The 18,545-nt window shown below is 44.2% G+C and overlaps 1 protein-coding gene across 1 annotated transcript; it reads left to right on the top strand.

Annotated features, from left to right (window-relative positions):
* Positions 1-6,704: 6,704 nt before the first annotated feature.
* On the top strand, positions 6,705-8,228 carry LOC124622935 (mucin-2-like). Its single transcript, XM_047148726.1, has 2 exons — positions 6,705-6,729; positions 6,856-8,228. Exons 1-2 carry the CDS (start codon positions 6,705-6,707, stop codon positions 8,226-8,228), a joined length of 1,398 nt encoding a protein of 465 aa, XP_047004682.1.
* Positions 8,229-18,545: the final 10,317 nt, after the last annotated feature.

The raw sequence follows: 18,545 nt of genomic DNA, 5'->3' as shown, positions 1-18,545 counted from the left end.
GAGCCAAATAACTGATGATGGTCGAAGTAGAGAGGATATAAAATGTAAGCTGGCAATTGCGAGGAAAGCGTTTCTGAAGAAGAGAAATTTGTTAACATCCAGTATTGATTTAAGTGTCAGGAAGTCATTTCTGAAAGTATTCGTATGGAGTGTAGCCATGTATGGAAGTGAAACATGGACGATAAATAGTTTGGACAAGAAGTGAATAGAAGCTTTCGAAATGTGGTGCTACAGAAGAATGCTGAAGATTAGATGGGTAGATCACATAACTAATGAGGAAGTATTGAATAGGATTGGGGAGAAGAGAAGTTTGTGGCACAACTTGACCAGAAGAAGGGATCGGTTGGTAGGACACATTCTGAGGCATCAAGGGATCACCAATTTAGTATTGTAGGGCAGCGTGGAGGGTAAAAATCGTAGAGGGAGACCAAGAGATGAATACACTAAGCAGATTCAGAAGGATGTAGGTTGTGGTAGGTACTGGGAGATGAAAAAGCTTGCGCAGGATAGAGTAGCATGGAGAGCTGCATCAAACCAGTCTCAGGACTGAAGACCACAACAACAACAACAACAACAAGAACTTGTAGAATCTTTGTGTGGAATGTACTCTACTTCTATTTTAACCATGTGTTGCAATTATTACTAACTTACATATTTAACAAAATTCTTCAAATCGTGCATGCTGATCCCGATATTCCTTGTAGTCTACGAATGTTCGGAACTGTATGGAATATTTGCAGAAATAGAGAAATAAGATACAACTCAGTCCTCCGCTATCTGTGGTCTTCGGAATTACGCGAACTGACGAGGTGTCCGGGTTGTCGTCGTCAGTGAAACATATTATTCAGCACTTTAGTCTTCATTTCGGTAGTTTCAGATCACTTGTTGTCCTCGCCGAAAGCAGTCCATCAGGAATTGCAGGGAAGGCGAAAGTGCAGGTCATACGGCGCCCGAGCTCTTGTATAGTCGTCGACATTCGTAGATCATAGTTGGCAAGCTGATTCATAGCTCTGTAATATAAGCTGCTCCATCACGTTTGACATTCACCGAGTACGCATTTGGATACAGTGAACACGCATCGCGCGTCGAAATGAATATGCAGTCGCAGAAGTTTCGCGCCATTGTTTATGACCACTTCAGTATTCTCACTGATGTGCCCATTTGAGTTTCAGACGTAACTGGTGTCTATCATCTTCCACTTTCGTGACAGTCATTATGAGGCACTTGAGTTCCTCTCTAGTAAATACCATGTGACGTGGCATTTTATTTGGCTGTTTGGAGGGAAAAGGGCATGATATACTGTGGGCATTGTCACAGCGTCAACCACTGCATAGTACTTGACATGGATCTTCTTTGACGCAGATGTTGCGGTATTTGTGCCCTTGCATCCGTGGGCGTGCAGCCGACCGCGGCGACCGGAAGAAGCCGAAGAAGAACAAGAAGGCGCAGGTGGTAAGTGTCTCTCTTGCTCACACCAGTGGAACACAAATTTTATCCTATGCAGGATATTACTCACTGTGTTATATGTAGCTTAGCTTAGTTGCATGATCCAAAAACTTGACACACATCTTTAAAACAGGATTTGCGTATGACCAATGATGTGGCTATTGCTAAAACTGATGGTTTTAAACCTTCGCACAGGGAATACGACGAATGTGTTTGCAAGGCTGTCTACCCATATACATCAGACTATTTGACGCTTAGGTGAAGGCAGGTCGGTATTATGGTAGGGCCGCCTCTCATTTGTGGTACACTAAGTGAAACACGATGTATAAAAGTGCATTTCGAGATATTTTGGTCCTTCATTGCAGTGACCTGATTACGAAATGAATCTGCTGATGCTAAACATTTTTATTCTCTGTTATTCTATGGAATAATCTCCGGTTATTGGAGCCATCCTTTGATAATTGTCTGGTAGTTACACGTATAAACATTATGCGAGCCGTAGAAGAAAAGCAGGCAGTCATATTATGTCCTATGAAGCCCTAGATTTTTCAAAGGAGTCAGGTTACTGACACCCTTCACACGATGCTTACATTGCAATATACTGACAGTTAATAATATTTAATGCAAGCTGCCATATTGGTTTCTGATAGTTGTTTGTCTTTCTTAATATACCGAGTGATTGTTTTACGTGTCTAATCATTCTGCCTAGCGTCAGGATATGCTGAACATTGCGATTCATCAAAGAATGATTGAGTGACTGAGCCAACCAACAGAAGTAATAGGGCATGTCCTGGTGCAGATGCAGAAAGTGCGCAAGCTACTGCCACTGCTGGGATCTCGCTTACTGGACGCTGGTGATTTGACCCCTTTTTGTGACTTGCTGCTAACAGCCCCACAACTCGGCCCGATAAGTAAATTTAGTCTCACATTCGTCGCTTTTGGTCACTCCGTCATCGACAATATAAACAACCACTACACTCTACACGCTCTCGCGAGTCGAATCTATACTACAGGCCATTAAAATTGCCACACCAAGAAGAAATGCAGATGATAAACGGGTATTCGTTTGACGAATATATTATACTAGAACTGACATGTGATTACATTTTCACCCAATTTGGGTGCATAGATCCTGAGAAATCAGTACCCACCTCTGGCTGTAATAACGGCCTTGATACGCCTGGGCATTGAGTTCATCAAGAGTAGTGACTGGCGTATTGTGACGAGCCAGTTGCTCGGCCACCATTGACCAGACGTTTTCAATTGGTGAGAGATCTGGAGAATGTGCTGGCCAGGGTAGCAGTCGAACATTTTCTGTATCCAGAAATGCCCGCACAGGACCTGCTACATACGGTCGTGCATTATCCTGCTGAAATATAGGGTTTCGCAGGGATCGAATGAAGGGTAGAGCCACGGATCGTAACACATCTGATACAGGCGCTCCTGCCTGTGGTGCAGCGTCAAGGGTAACCGCAGCCACAGTCACCGAGCTGATAGTCCATGCTGCTGCAAACGTTGTCGAACTGTTCGTGAAGATGGTTGTTGTCTTGTAAACGTCCCCATCTGTTGACTCAGGGATCGAGACGTGGCTGCACGATCCGTGACAGCCATGCGGATAAGATGCCTGTCATCTCGACTATTAGTGATACGAGGCCGTTGGGATCAGCACGGCGTTCCGTGTTATCCTCCTGAACCCACCGATTCCATATTCTGCTAACAGTCATTGGATCTCGACCAACGCGAGCAGCAATGTCTTGATACGATAAACCGCAATCGCGATAGGCTACAACCCGACCTTTATCAAAGTCGGAAACATGATGGTACTCATTTCTCCTCCTTACACGAGGCATCACAACAACGTTTCAGCAGGCAACGCCGGTCAACTGCTGTTTGTGTATGAGAAATCGGTTGGAAACTTTCCTCATGTCAGCACGTTGTAGGTGTCGCCACCGACGCCAACGATGTGTGAATGCTCTGAAAAGCTAATCATTTGCATATTATAACATCTTCTTCCTGTCGGTTAAATTTCACGTCTGTAGCACGTCATCTTCGTGGTGTAGCAATTTTAATGGCCAATAATGTACATGCTACAGTGTCACGCTTAGAACAACGCACACAAATCGCGGAGGAGGTGGTCGTGAATAAAATAAACTTTCCCCTCTTAGGATGGTGATCCTTTACAGTACAGACTAATCGAAGTCACACACAACATTAAAATCTCTCATACCGCTCAAAACGCTGACGCAAAAAATCATAACACCAAGTGGGAGTTAGGTGACATTAGCGGAAGATGATGGGCGTCTTTATGCATCTGAAAAATGATGTCTATTAAATTGTTGCGCCAGTCACATTAGAGTGGAGCTAGTAGCACCACTATGAGGACGCAAATCGGGTTTACTTGAAAAACAAGCTGTAAGGTGGTGAATGTTACGTTAATCGGGGACCTAGAAACGACGGAGAGGCTCCGTCCCTGACGTAGCCGCAGTGGTCTGCAACCCCACGACGACTACCGCGGTCCACTCCACCCCTCGGCCGCCCCACACCGAACCCAGGGTTATTGTGCGGTTCGGCCCCTCGGTGGACCCCCCAGGGATTGTTTCACACCAGACGAGTGTAACCCCTACGTTTGCGCGGTAGAGTAATGGTGGTGTACGCGTACTTGGAGAACGTGTTTGCGCAGCAATCGCCGACATAGTGTAGCTGAGGCGAAATAAGGGGAACCAGCCAGCAATCGCCGAGGCAGATGGAAAACCGTCTAAAAACCATCCACAGACTGGCCGGCTCACCGGACCTCGACACAAATCGCCGGGCGGATTCGTGCAGGGGACCGGCGCTCCTTCCCGCCCGGAAATCGTGAATGTTAATTATTTTTGAGACTGGATGTGGTTAGCTGATGTAAGTCAAGAATGCCTTTAAAAAGGCAAAGAAGCAATTATCAACACCTCACTGAGTTTGAACGAGGTCGTGTAAGAGGGCTACGAGAAGCTGGATGTTCCTTCTGCGATATTGCGTTGCTCACCAAAATGTTCGGTCGCAAGAAGACCGGGCTCTGGAATGCCAAGTGGCACTGCCGAGATGGAAGACATCGTGTTCGTCGTATGGCTCTGGTGCGTGCTACTGAATTTTCAGCAGCAATATGAGCAGCAGTGGGCACCACGGTGACACAACAAACTGTTAAAACTCGGCTACTTCAAGGACAGCTCCGAGCCAGACGACATGTAGCGTGCAATCCAATGGCCCCAAAACACCTCCATTTGCGGTGTCTAGGGGCAGATTGTTGGAGGGCTGGGTGGAGGCCTGTTGTGTTTTCTGACGAAACCTGGTTCTGCCTCGGTGCTATTGATGCCCGTGTGTTGGTTAGAAGGGAAGCAGCTGGGGGCCTACAGGCAACCTGTCTTGAGTGCTAAACACACTTCAGCTACGGCTGAAGTTATGGTCTGGGCTGCAGTTTCGTACGACAGCCGAAGCACTCTCATTGTTATCTTACGCACCCTGACTACAGATCTGTATGTCAGTCTGGTGATTCGACATGTTGTGCTGCCATTTAACAGCGTACCAAGCTTGTTTTCCAACAAGATAATTCTCGCTCTCATGACACCGTTGTAACAGAAAACACTCGTGAGAAAGTCGATATGTTCCCTTGGCCTGCTCGATGTGACCGTGATAGAAGGAGGACTGTTGGGGGCTTGCAACCAAACCGCCTGCGTGCTAAACACGCTGGAACTACACCTGGAGTTACGGTCTGGGGTGCAATTTCAAATAGCACTCAATCGATCATATGTGACAAAACTGGACTACAATTCCAGCGTCATCTACAATTAGCTGTAATCATCCCTATACTGACTGACCACGTGCAACATACATGGAGCTCCATTCCAAAAACTGATATCTGGCATCATGCAACACAATGCTTGGACGTTTGAATGTTTGTAATAAAAATTCTGGTGATTACGCTGGTTATTAATGTACCACCAGTTCACATTTCCTACAGCGTGTTCATGCTTACATTAATTTGTGATCTTGTACTTCTACATCTAAATGGATATTCTGCGAATCACATTTAAGTGAATGGCACAGGGTTAGCCGAACCACCTTCGCAATTCTCTATTATTCCTCTCTCGTATAGCTCGGGAAAAGAACAAACACCAACATCTTTCCGAACGAGTTCTGCTTTTACTTATTCTATCATGGTGATAGTTTCTCCCTAATCAACAAAATATTGTTGATTATTGCAACTTTGTGAGAAGATTCCTCCGAAAACAATCCTTTGTTTTAATGATGTTCATCCCAAATCCCGTATCATTGTAGTGACACACTGTCCCGTATTTCACGACATTACAAAACGTGCTGACCTTCTTGGACTTTTTCGATGTACTTCGACAATCCTATCTGGTGAGGACTGCACACCGAGCATCAGTATTCTGAGAGAGGATGGACAAGTGTAGTGTCGGAATCACCTTAGAAGATCTGTTACATGTTCTTTAGTTAGCCTTCCCCATAACATTTTCTTCGTGTTTCCTCCAATTTAAGCTGTTCGTAATTGTCCTTACAAGGTATTTAGTTGTATTCACGGCCCATACATTTGAATGATTTATCGTGTAACAAAAGATTAACAGGTTCCTCTTAGCACTCATTATTTAGGTTGAATTGTCAATTTTCGCACGATACAGATACCTCTTCTAAATCGTTTTGCTATTTCTTTTTGACCTACAGATGACTTTACTAGTCGATAAACGACAGCGTCATCTACAAACAACCTAAGACGTGTGCTCAGATCTTCTCCCAAATCATTTATTTAGGCAAGGAACAGCAAAGGGCCCATCACACTACCTTGGGGAACGCCAGAAATCACTTCTGTTTTACTCGACGACTTCCCATCAGTTACTACGAACTGTGATCCCTCTGACAGGAAACCACGAATCTAGTCACATAACTGAGACGATATTCCATAAGTATGCAATTTCACTACAAGGCACTTGTGTTGTACAGTGTCGAAAACATCCCAGACATCCAGAAATACGGAATTGTAATGTCTATGAGTTAGATATGTTACATAGAAAAATATATTATCGAAATTTCAATACTCTGAATTAATTATATTTTGGTTTTGCGATGTTTTCCGTCAGTGTACATCCAAAAAATTTGATGCCCTCCACATAACAGTCGAATGATTTCTATAAAACCAGTACTACATACAAGAATGTCAGTCACAACACCAAATATCCTTCTGTTTCCAGGATTGTAATATGACCGACACCATGCACGGCAGCTACCCCATCACTGGTGAAGAGCAGCCATTGCCGCCTCCACTGCCACCGCCGCCATCGCCGACGCCACTGCTGCCTCGAACCACCCAAGGTGTTGAGAACATCACTGCTGAAGAGAAACCGCTGCCGCTCACCACTGCAGGTGGTGGTGACATCATAGCTGATGAAGAGCCACCGTCCCCCATTACCTTGGACGGTGGCAAGATCAGTTATTTCGATGAGCTGCTGGCACCCACCATCTCTGCTGGCAGCTGCAACTACCTTTGTGAAGAGCCGCCGCTTCCGACCACCTTGTGCGGTGCTGCTAACATCATTGCAGATGAGACACTGCTCCCCACCATCCTGGGGATCTGTGATGCAAGTGGTAATGAAGAGCCGTTGCCTCCCACCGTCCTTGGCAGCGGTGACACTGATGCCCCTGTTGACCCACTGCCACCCACCACCCCAGGCACTGGTAATGTCATAGCTGATGACGAGCCACCATCCCCCACTACCTTGGACGGTGGCAAGATCAGTTATTTCGATGAGCTGCTGGCACCCACCATCTCTGCTGGCAGCTGCAACTACCTTTGTGAAGAGCCGCCGCTTCCGACCATCTTGTGCGGTGCTGCTAACATCATTGCAGATGAGACACTGCTCCCCACCATCCTGGGGATCTGTGATGCAAGTGGTAATGAAGTGCCGTTGCCTCCCACCATCCTTGGCAGCAGTGACACTGATGCCCCTGTTGACCCACTGCCACCCACCACCCCAGGCACTGGAAACGTCATAGCTGATGACGAGCCACCATCCCCCACTACCTTGGACGGTGGCGAGATCAGTTATTTCGATGAGCTGCTGGCACCCACCATCTCTGCTGGCAGCTGCAACTACCTTTGTGAAGAGTCGCCGCTTCCGACCACCTTGTGCGGTGCTGCTAACATCATTGCAGATGAGACACTGCTCCCCACCATCCTGGGGATCTGTGATGCAAGTGGTAATGAAGAGTCGTTGCCTCCCACCGTCCTTGGCAGCGGTGACGCTGATGCCCCTGTTGACCCACTGCCACCCACCACCCCAGGCACTGGTAATGTCATAGCTGATGATGAGCCACCATCCCCCACTACCTTGGACGGTGGCAAGATCAGTTATTTCGATGAGCAGCTGGCACCCACCATCTCCGCTGGCAGCTGCAACTACCTTTGTGAAGAGCCGCCGCTTCCGACCACCTTGAGCGGCGCTGCCAACACTGTCGAAGACGAGACACCTCCCCGCACCATCTTGGGGACCTGTGAAACAACTGGTTATGAAGAGCAGCCGCCCCTCACCATCTTAGGCGGCAGCAAGATCACCCCTGAAGTATCTCTGTTGGTGCCTTTAGTGGATGTTACACCATTGCCCCTACAGGGCGTGCTTCTCACTCGCCCTCCCAGAAAGCAGGCCTTCCCTAAACTTTGCACAAAGAAAAAAGCATCTAATCCTCCTCTTTGTCTTCGTGGGCCTCCACCTTTTACTGCCTTTAGGAACAAAAAGTAATGTGATGAGGCTGTATTTCGAGTCAAAATTAATAAAGTTCTTTGAAAGCACATTTGTTATTAATCTTGCTGGATGATTTGGTTTGTGTGATAGAATGTGTTCCTAAAACTTTGTAGTCAGTTGTAAATCATGTTCTATCCGATGTACACATGAGGAATTGTACTGCGCCTCCCTACAGACACGACCACCATAGTTGAAATGATACGATTTAGACACTACAGAGGCATAGTGACACATGATGGGAGTGCAATGTTGCAATTCAGAAATCAATTTCTTTGGTTTAACTCAGCTACAGTCAAGAAGCTCAAGACAAAAGTCTGCTATGTCAGCTCTATCGTGGAAGAACATCACCTGACTTCACAAGTAAGACTATCCTAAGATAACCAGCGGAAGTAAACTTGTTTGTGGGAAATACCGTCTGTCCAGATCACAACGTAGACACTTTTACTTGGTTATTTATTCTCTCCATACAGCACACACTACATACCAGTAAGAAGATGATGAGCTCAGATGCTATTTGTGGTTTGATTTTAGTAATGCATCTATCAAAAAATCTACACGGTTCGTACGAACAACTACCATCAAAGACAATCTCAGTTTCAGTGGAATATGCTGCGCACTTTAATATACGATGGATAGAAAATTAGATACTCGGCGCCACAAACATAAAATCTTCCAGTGGGTAACTCTGCTACAAGAAAACGCTTCTCGCTATCCAACGGCTTAACAGAAATCCTCAGCTACTTTTTAAAAAGAATACGAGCTGTCGTCCCGATAATACCATAGAAATATCTTTCCAGTTGAAACTTACACCCTAATTATGTAGAACCAGCTAACCGCTGTGTGCTTATCTGCAGTTTTAAATAATATTTATTTTACGTCGCACTTTCAAAGATAAAATTTATTCTCTTTTTTAATTGACGTCATTAACCAGAGAGAACTTTTGTGTGCAGCAATCACACACCACGGTAATATCTTTACAGAACTTGAACTCCAACGCATTAATTCGTTTTAAAATTCTCATACTCTCAGAAAAAAGTAAATTATTTGTCTTTCAAGAACTAATCATCTTCCCCTTTAAATAAAATCCTAGACATAATTTCTGTTTTTTTTTAATTTAAGAAATATGAAACAATTTCTCTCTTTGGTAATTAACAACTCTGAACTAATATTTTCCAGTTTTTTGGTAATTATTATCTTTGATTTTCATAACGTTGCAGCCTTTTCTGTATCTAAGCTTTGGCTCCTTTTAATACTTAACCTGACGATGTTTGCAAAATATTTGTTTGCTATAAAACTGAACTTCCCTTTTATAATATTTTTGAATACTAAATATAGAGCCAATGAGACTATGGACATTTTTTTAATTTTTTTAAAACAGAAACTTTTTTGTCTTTATTGTCTGTTTTCTTTCATGTATAGATACAAGTCATCTTTGATTTTGTGAGTGGTGGTAAATCAGACAAATCTCTCTAAGCGGAAGAAAGGGCTGGGTATCACCGCCACTATTCAGACTGCTTGAACTTTAAAACAGACATGAAATTAATCCTACTTCATGTGGACTTCCTGTAGATGCGCCGCTATTGAAATTATTTAAAAAACAGTACTCGCACGATTGGAGATACAGTTAATGTGTCCTCAGTAACAATGGTTTTTGTTTTGTCGTTTAGGGTTTTATAGGAAAAGGTACTAAATTCTAGACCGAGCGAGCAAATATCCAACTAACTTAGATTTGTTTTCACTATAGCACATACAACCGTAAGTTAACCGTTCTCCTACTTACAAAGATAACACTGTCCAAGTGTCTATGTAGAGATTTCCAAACATTAAGTAAAATACATCGACGCTCATCGTGAAATCTCAAAATAAGCCATTACAAAACATCGCGAAGTCACTATTTCCTAAGTACTTGCGTTCACCTTCAATCCCACTAATACAAAAACGCAAAGGTATTATTTCCTTAGTGCGTGCTTTCTCCGCCTTCAAATTCAAATAACGCCTTCATGTGATAATGTCACTTACCTCCCATAACAAAACAGAAAATCTCCAATCTAACAGAGATATTGATCTCCTAAAAACAAGTTGTTTTCAGGCTAGACTTCGTTCAGTAACTGTTTTGCATAAAATCACCATCCACGAGAAATCGGTCCTACAAGCTATATACCGCAGCCACTACTGTTTCCTCAAATAAAATTTCAAGTTCCCACACAAATCAATTACTTAATACTTTTCGGCCCACGAAGTGAGGAAAAAATTATCACAGACCGGCATACATATATTTCAAACAAGCCGATAACAATCTCAAGGAATTCTCTCGAGTCTAGTCCCGATTTTGGCTGATGTTAGTCCGGCTGCCACCAAACAACGACTAACTGAATTTCTCATCGGAAAATCCAAGAGCCACTTACGATGAACAAACATAGCACGTTCATTCTCCGTTCTAACAGTCGTTGATTTTTCATTTCAGCTGCCATTAGAAACTAGCGGTGGCCAGCTGCGCCGCAGATGTTATCTTTGCCGCAAGTCGCAACTCTGCAGTAGTCTGTTCGTAGTAAACTCGCTGACTTTGATCAGATTCTCCTGCTCAGATATTTTCAGGCCACAATCTCTACAACATTTTGAACATTTTACAAGAATACATGTAGGAGTACTTTCCAAACAATTTTCATAACAGAAAATTTTGATAGTAAGATGGGGCGACATCTGCTAGTAATTCCGATTTAATGCAACACGAATTTTAGCTCGTAACAGGCTCTGTAACGTCTCTTAGCAAAACACATATTACATGTGGTTAAAAAAAAGAAGAGAAGAATAATTGAACTGGATGATTGTAATTGCGTGGACAACGATTGTGTGAACTTTATGTAATAAAGAGAAAGCATTATGTGTCATGTTTTGTTCTTGTCTAGAATTATGTACTGATTTTTTTTAATAATATCTGTGTCGGCGAGTACTGAAACCGCCACAGACGATACTTATTAAATATCAAACAAAGATGAGAATATGTGACTAGTATAAATAGTAAAGACCGAACAGTAATTTCTCTGTCGTCTTCTTGGAGTTACGTGAGGAGGAAGAGCTTGTGACGTTATATTGTACGCTTGCGTAGGGACGCCATTAGACATTGATTTGGAAAGGTGTGTAATAACTTAATTTGTTTAAATGTTTTGAATAGAGTTACTTAGTGAAAACTTGCATTATGATTTGTAATAAGCTTGCCTGGCATTTTATTCCATCCCTTTCAGACATGTTCAGTTATTTAAATATCATTCGTGGTGCAGAGCTGCGATACGATCGAACGAGCCGCTGCCGCGGCGCATTCAAACTGTATTAAATGAAACCAATCATACAGCAAAGAAGCGGACAGGTAATAGTGAACTAAAATTATTTCTTTCAGCTTCCGGAATTGCAGAGCAGAGCAGCAGATTTTGTGATGTGTTTTACAGGTTGACACCGGCTGCTGATGATATATTACTAACAGTGCAAAAAGATAATTTACCTTAATAACATAAAAGAAATCTTGCTGTTCGTAGTTCTGGTCTGGCAAACCATTAGTAAAAACATCTTACTGTTAACAAAAATCCACTGCAAAATTTTGATGTTGAACAATCATTGCGCACTGTATCATCAATATTGATAACGAAATAATTTTCACTAACCTTTCCAATAGCTGTAAAGTAAGGAAGATATGTTGAACGTTATAGCGAGTTACAGTAACGAAAAAATATTCCTTTAATAGAAAGCCAGATCCAGAATAATAAGAACATAATATATTTGGTTTTGTTGAAAATTAATGATCCAAAGAAAGTCACAGCACAGCATCACTAAAAAAGTATTCCAGGGCTCTTTTCGTAGCATCATATTTTATCTCATATATTAGTTGTTGCGCGGGTAAGAATAAAACAAAGCAAATAGTAGATTCGGCGAAACATGATACGTTCACTTTGGAAGAGTCGCGTGCAGTAAATGGTCCTCACAGTGGGGGTTTTCTACTCCCAAAATGTGAATGTTTTGTTTATTACCTTATTGCTGGCATAAAAGGTTGCATCTTCGGTGAAAACGATCACAAAGGCCATCTTCTTCCACACGTCCTTTCACTACGTATTAAAGATTGACCCAGTTGCAAGCGCTATGACTGTAAATAGAGGATGTTTGATTGTTAGAGGTACAAATAAGAGGGACGAGTAGAGGAAAATGAAACAAGCAAATAATTCTAGTAAGGCCCGGAAATTAATGGTTCTCTTTATACGACGTCTACACAAGTGTAATTATGCACAAGTTTATCGGCTATTTGGAAGATATTTCTTATGGTGAAAGGATGCTCATATGGTAAGTTTATGATGGTGCATGGCACTCTTTCTCGTGGCTGTTTGAGAATATGTAGTAAGAGTCTTCCACAGCAAGGGTATCAATATTGTCTCGCGAATATCACGGCCTACCAGATCCCCCGGGTTGAACCCGCTGGATTTTGTGTGTTAGGGGATATTTAAATGCTTTGATGTTTAGCAGCCCTGTTGACACTGCCAATGAACTTCGGGAGCGCATTGTGGATGGCTGTTAATGGATTCGGAACACGTCTGGGGCCTTGGAACGTGTATGGGCATCGATGAGGAGAACGGTGGTCATGTTACAATGCGTCGTCTTCAAGCGCTCAGGTTCAGTTTGGACGTACGGGGACTCTGCTGTAAGGTGTTCATGTACTCAGTCGTAATATGTCGTATCGGGAAGCAATTGGTTTCCAAAGCAATGTTTATTATGAGTATTTGTTTGTTCCGTTGTCCTCTAATCTTCCTTTTCCATATGTCAAATACCCTGCATAAACTATTTCCTTCATTCGCGTCGGCAACGCACCTCATAATGTGGGTGATCAATATTTAGTTCCGTGTTGAGGTCAGTATGTAGAAAACGAATATCACCTATAGCTTACAGCAGATAGCCTCAGAATACAATCTCAGATTGTCTGTAAGTAAAAGAGAGCATTTCAGTAGTCTTGAATAATAAAACCATTGAGTACGTAAAACATTTTTCGCATCAGATACAGTATATGATCAAAAGGATTTGGACACCCCCAAAAACATACTTTTTGATTTTAGGTGCATTGTGATGCCATCTACTGCCAGGTGCTCCATATCAGCGACTTCAGTAGTCATGCGACATCGTGAGAGAGCAGAATGGGGCGTTCCGCGGAACTCACGGACTTCGAACGTGGTCGTGTGATTGGGTGTCACTAGTGTAATACGTCTTTACGCGAGATTTCCACACTCCTAAACATCCCCAGGTCCACAGTTTCCGATGTGATAGTGAAGTGGAAACGAGAAGGGACACGCGCACCACAAAAGCGCACAGGCCGACGTGACCGCCGACAGTTAAAGAGGGTCGTAATGTGTAATAGGCAGACATCTATCCAGACCGTCACACAGGAATTCCAGACTGCATCAGGATCCACTGCAAGTACTATGACAGTTAGTCGGGAGTTGACAAAACTTGGATATCATGGTCGAGCGGCTGTTCATAAGCCACACAACACGCCAGTAAATGCCAAACGACGCCTCGCTTGGTGTAAGGAGCGTAAAGATTGGACGATTGAACAGTGGGCAAACGTTGTGTAGAGTGACGAATTGCGGTACACGATGTGACGATCCGATGGCAGGGTGTGGGTATGGCGAATGCCCGGTGAACTTCATGCAGTGCCAACAGTAAAATTCGGAGGCAGTGGTGTTATGGCGTAGTCGTGTTTTTTATGGAGAGGACTTGTACTTCTTGTTATTTTGAGTGGCACTATCACACCACATGCCTACATTGACGTCTTAAGCATCTTCTTGATTTCCACTGTTGAAGAGCAATTCGGGTATGGCGATTGCATCTTTCAACACGATAGAGCACCTGTTCATAATGCATGGCCTGTGGCGGAGTGGTTACACAATAACATCCCTGTAATGGATTGGCCTGCGCAGAGTCCTGACCTGAATCCTATAGAACATCTTTGGGATGTTTTGGAACGCCGACTTCGTGCCAGGCCTCACCGACCGTTATCGATATCTTTCCTCAGTGCAGCACTCCGTGAAGAATGGGCTGCCATTCTCCAAGAAACCTTCCAGCACCTGATTGAACTTATGGCTGCGAGAGTGGAAGCTGTGATCAAGGCTAAGGTTGGGCCAACACCGTACTGAATTACAGCATTAGCGATGGAGGACGCCACGAAATTGTAAGTCACTTTCAGCCAGGTGTCCGGATACTTTTAATCACATAGTGTATGAACACAACCACGACGTGGACCAAAAATTAAATAAAGTTACTTCCGAATGTGGAACAATTGTAAAAGTTTTACAGGTTATAGCCAGGAAAGAGACACAAGCGTGGTTCTAAAGAACTATATCAGTGCCAACCCCTAAATATGGATGTGAAGCATGGGTGACGACAAGAGACCAAGAAAGTAGGACAGAGACTCAAAAAATGAGGTTCCTAAGAAGAATGAAAGCATGCACAACCAACCAAGGATCGCAAAGGAGACGGAGATGGGAGGAAAGATTTTGTAATATATAATCTAAACGAAAAAAGAGAAGAATAGGAGAGAATGGAACGAATATGTGGGCCGTACGAATGAAGAAAGACTCCCAGCGAAAGCTTTCAATTATCTATGCGCTTGAAGAAGAAATGCAGGAAGGACGTACGAAATATTGAGTACTGTAGCAGGTAATTTGCCTAATAGATTAAGTGAAGAAGATGACAAAACGCTTTCTGCTTACCGCTAGCCGCCATTTTTCCAACGCTTCTCATAACTACCGTTTGACGCTAACTGATGCAACTACAGCAGATGCAGAACGATCCATCGCAGCAGCGATAATTGCTGCATATTTTCTATTACCAATAATAAAAAAAATATTACAAAATCTCAACTGTCATGTAAATCAACCCTGCGTAAGATAATATCGATCTTCTGCCAATGAGAACAGCACCTGAACGCTTCCACAGTTAACGCCCATCCTCTCCTCCAAGAATAACACTGAGATCCGCGTCAGTTCCGTCGCTCTGACATGCCCTGAAACTTATGCGAGCAGGACTTGGGTCCCTCCCCTGTGAAGGAAGTTTACCTACGCTCCCGTCCGCGGCTTCTGGCCACTCTCCCTCCTACTTCTCAGTCTCCCTCAGCCGCACCCGCCCCACTACTCGACTCGGCTCCGCAGGGCATTCCCGCAGGACCGCAGTCAATGGCTTGGAACTGTGCGCGCCACGCCACGCGAGACAGGAGAATGAATGTCCGCTGCCGCCGCTGCCTCCGCCTCTGCCAGCTGAGAAAGATCTCCGGCGCTGGAAGACGTTCTGCTGTTCGCGTCTCTCTTCTCAGGGGAATTCCTGCCAAAACGGGCCGTGCCGCACGAAGCGAACTAGGGAGCGGCTTGAAACAACAATTTGGCCACAATTACGTACTGAACATGGCATTGTGAATATGTCTCCAATAGCAAGTAATAAATTGCTCAAAAATATTTTGCACCGCCAGCATATCTACCGGATGTGTGTGGATTACACTACTGGCCATTCAAATTGCTACACCAAGAAGAAATGCAGATGATAAACTGGTATTCATTGGACAAATATATTACACTAGGACTGACATGTGATTACATTTCACGCAATTTGGGTGCATGGATCCTGAGAAATCAGTACCCAGAACAACCACCTCTGGCCGTAATAACGGCCTGGACACGCCTGGGCATTGAGTCAAACAGAGCTTGGATTACGTGTGTAGGTACAGCTGCCCATGCAGCTTCAACACGATACCACAGTTCATCAAGAGTAGTGACTGGCGTATTGTGATGAGCCAGTTGCTCCGCCACCATTGACCAGAAGTTTTCAATTGGTGAGAGATCTGGAGAATGTGCTGGCCAGGGCAGCAGTAGAACATTTTCTATATCCAGAAAGGCCCGTGTAGGACCTGCAACATGCAGTCGTTCATTATCCTGCTGAAATGTAGGGTTTCGCAGGGATAGAATGAAGGGTAGGGCCATGGTTCGTAACACATCTGAAATGTAACGTCCACTGTTCAAAGTGCCGTCAATGCCAGCAAGAGGTGACCGAGACGTGTAACCGACGGCACCACATACCATCACGCCGAGTGATACGCCAGTATGGCGATGACGAATACACGCTTCCAATGTGCGTTCACCGCGATGTCGCCAAACACGATATCGGCCATCATGATGCTGTAAGCAGGTCCTGGATTCATCCGAAAAAATTACGTTTTGCCATTCATGCACCCAGGTTCGTGGTTGAGTACGCCACCGGAACCGCTCCAGTCTGTGATGCAGCGTCAAGGGTGACCGCAGCCATGGTCTCCGACCTGATAGTTCATGGTGCTGCAAACGTCGTCGAAGTATTCGTGCAGATGGTTGTTGTCTTACAAACGTCCCCATCTGTTGGCTCAGGGATCGAGATGTGGCTGCACGATCCGTTACAGCCATGCGGAAAAGATGCCTGTCATCTCAACTGCTAGTGATACGAGGCCGTTGGGATGCAGCACGGCGTTCCGTATTACCCTCCTGAACCCACCGATTCCATATTCTGCTAACAGTCATTGGATCTCGACCAAAGCGAGCAGCAATGTCGCGACACGATAAACCGCAATCGCAATAGGCTACTATCCGACTTTTATCAAAGTCGGAAACGTGATGGTGCTCATTTCTCCTCCTTACACGAGGCATCACAACAACGTTTCACCAGGCAACGCCGGTCAACGGCTGTTTGTGTATGAGAAATTGACTGGAAATTTTTCTCATGTCAGCACGTTGTAGATGTCGCCACCGGCGCCAACCTTGTGTGAATCCTCTGTAAAGCTAATCATTTGGATATCACAGCATCTTCTTCCTGTCGTTTAAATTTCGCGTCTGCAGCACGTCATCTTCGTGGTGTACCAATTTTTATGGCCGGTAGAGTAGTTTGAAGGGGAGCAGCGGAAAAAAAAGCCAAATGAAATAATTTGAAACTAAAAACATCTGCTGCTGGTTAACATTCAGTGCTGTCTTCCTCCACTCCCAGTAGTGTACAATACCTGATCAAAAATGCAAAAGTACACACTTACGAAATATGGAACTGACCGCTAGATATTACGAGAGGTGAGGCCCCCCCCCCCCCCCCCTGTAAAAAGCGAGGCAGGGAATATTCTAGAACGAAATTTTCACTCGTCAGCGGAATGTGCACTGATACGAAACTTTCTGACACATTAAAATTGTGTGCTGGACAGGGACTCGAAACCGGGAGCTCTGGCTTTCGCAAGAAAATGCTCTCTACCTACTGAGCTTCCCAAGCACGACTCACGGCCCATCCTCATAGTTTCTCTTACGCCAGTACGTCACTTGCAGAGTATTCTTTCGTCAGTAGAGAAACAGTAACAGCAGTAACAGCTCAGTGACGGCGAATGTGGACCAGTCATTGGATGTCACCAGTGTAACAAGTCCGTCAGGAACGTTTCAGTCCTTATAAAGATGCCCAGGTGTGTTATTGGTTATGTGACTGTGAAGTGGAAACGCGAAGGGTCAACCATAGTTAAACTGAGAGCAGGCAGACTTCTTGAACTGACGAACATGGACCGTCGAACATTGTGGATGGTGGTTGCCAAAAATCTCATGATATCAATTGAAGAATTACACGTAAGTTCCAAGGGCGACCGGCCGTCTAAGTAGCACGATGACTGTGCCTGTGGAGTTAAAAGGAATGGGGTACAATGATAGAGCAGCAACTCAAAAGCCACACATTTCTCCAGTAGCGATGGTGTAGATGGTTTAAAGAGCAGAGCCACTGGGCAGTGGATGACTAGTAACAGGTAATTTGGATTGAAGAAGCACGCTATATCCTGTAGCAATACGATGAAAGGGTTTGGATTTGTCGAATGTCTGGAGAACGATACCTGTCATCATCTATAGTGCCCACAGTGAGGTACGGAAGTGTTATTCACGGTTAGTGTGTGGTCACCTTATAGCTCTTAAGGGGGGGGGGGGGGGGGGCGGTGGGGTAGGATATCAAACTGGACGACTTGGAGCAGGAGAGACACCACAGGAATTTTTAATTTCCACTGTCTATACTTTTAAAAATAAATTCATAAAACTTTGTCAGAATGAACAGAAAGGATTCAGGATTTACACTTACAGTGGTGGAAGTTAAAAAATATAAGAAAATAGTTTATTTTTTTACATTTGTATTTCACCTTTTTTTCACTTACCATTGGATGCATTTGTTACTATAGGTACACTTTTCTTCATAAGTAAGAGAGATTCTTCGATGAATTTTGCACAGCACACAAACCATACTTACAGGTGTATGAAA

This window comes from Schistocerca americana, chromosome 7 (assembly GCF_021461395.2).
Source record: "Schistocerca americana isolate TAMUIC-IGC-003095 chromosome 7, iqSchAmer2.1, whole genome shotgun sequence".
In the NCBI taxonomy this organism is placed as follows: domain Eukaryota; kingdom Metazoa; phylum Arthropoda; class Insecta; order Orthoptera; family Acrididae; genus Schistocerca; species Schistocerca americana.
This window is presented reverse-complemented; position numbering and strand designations above follow the sequence as displayed.

Coding starts and splice junctions, on each gene's coding strand:
- LOC124622935 (XM_047148726.1), top strand. CDS start 6,705: ATGCACGGCAGCTACCCCATCACTG. Junction 6,730..6,855: donor CGGCAGCTACCCCATCACTG/GTGAAGAGCAGC, acceptor TCACCACTGCAG/GTGGTGGTGACATCATAGCT.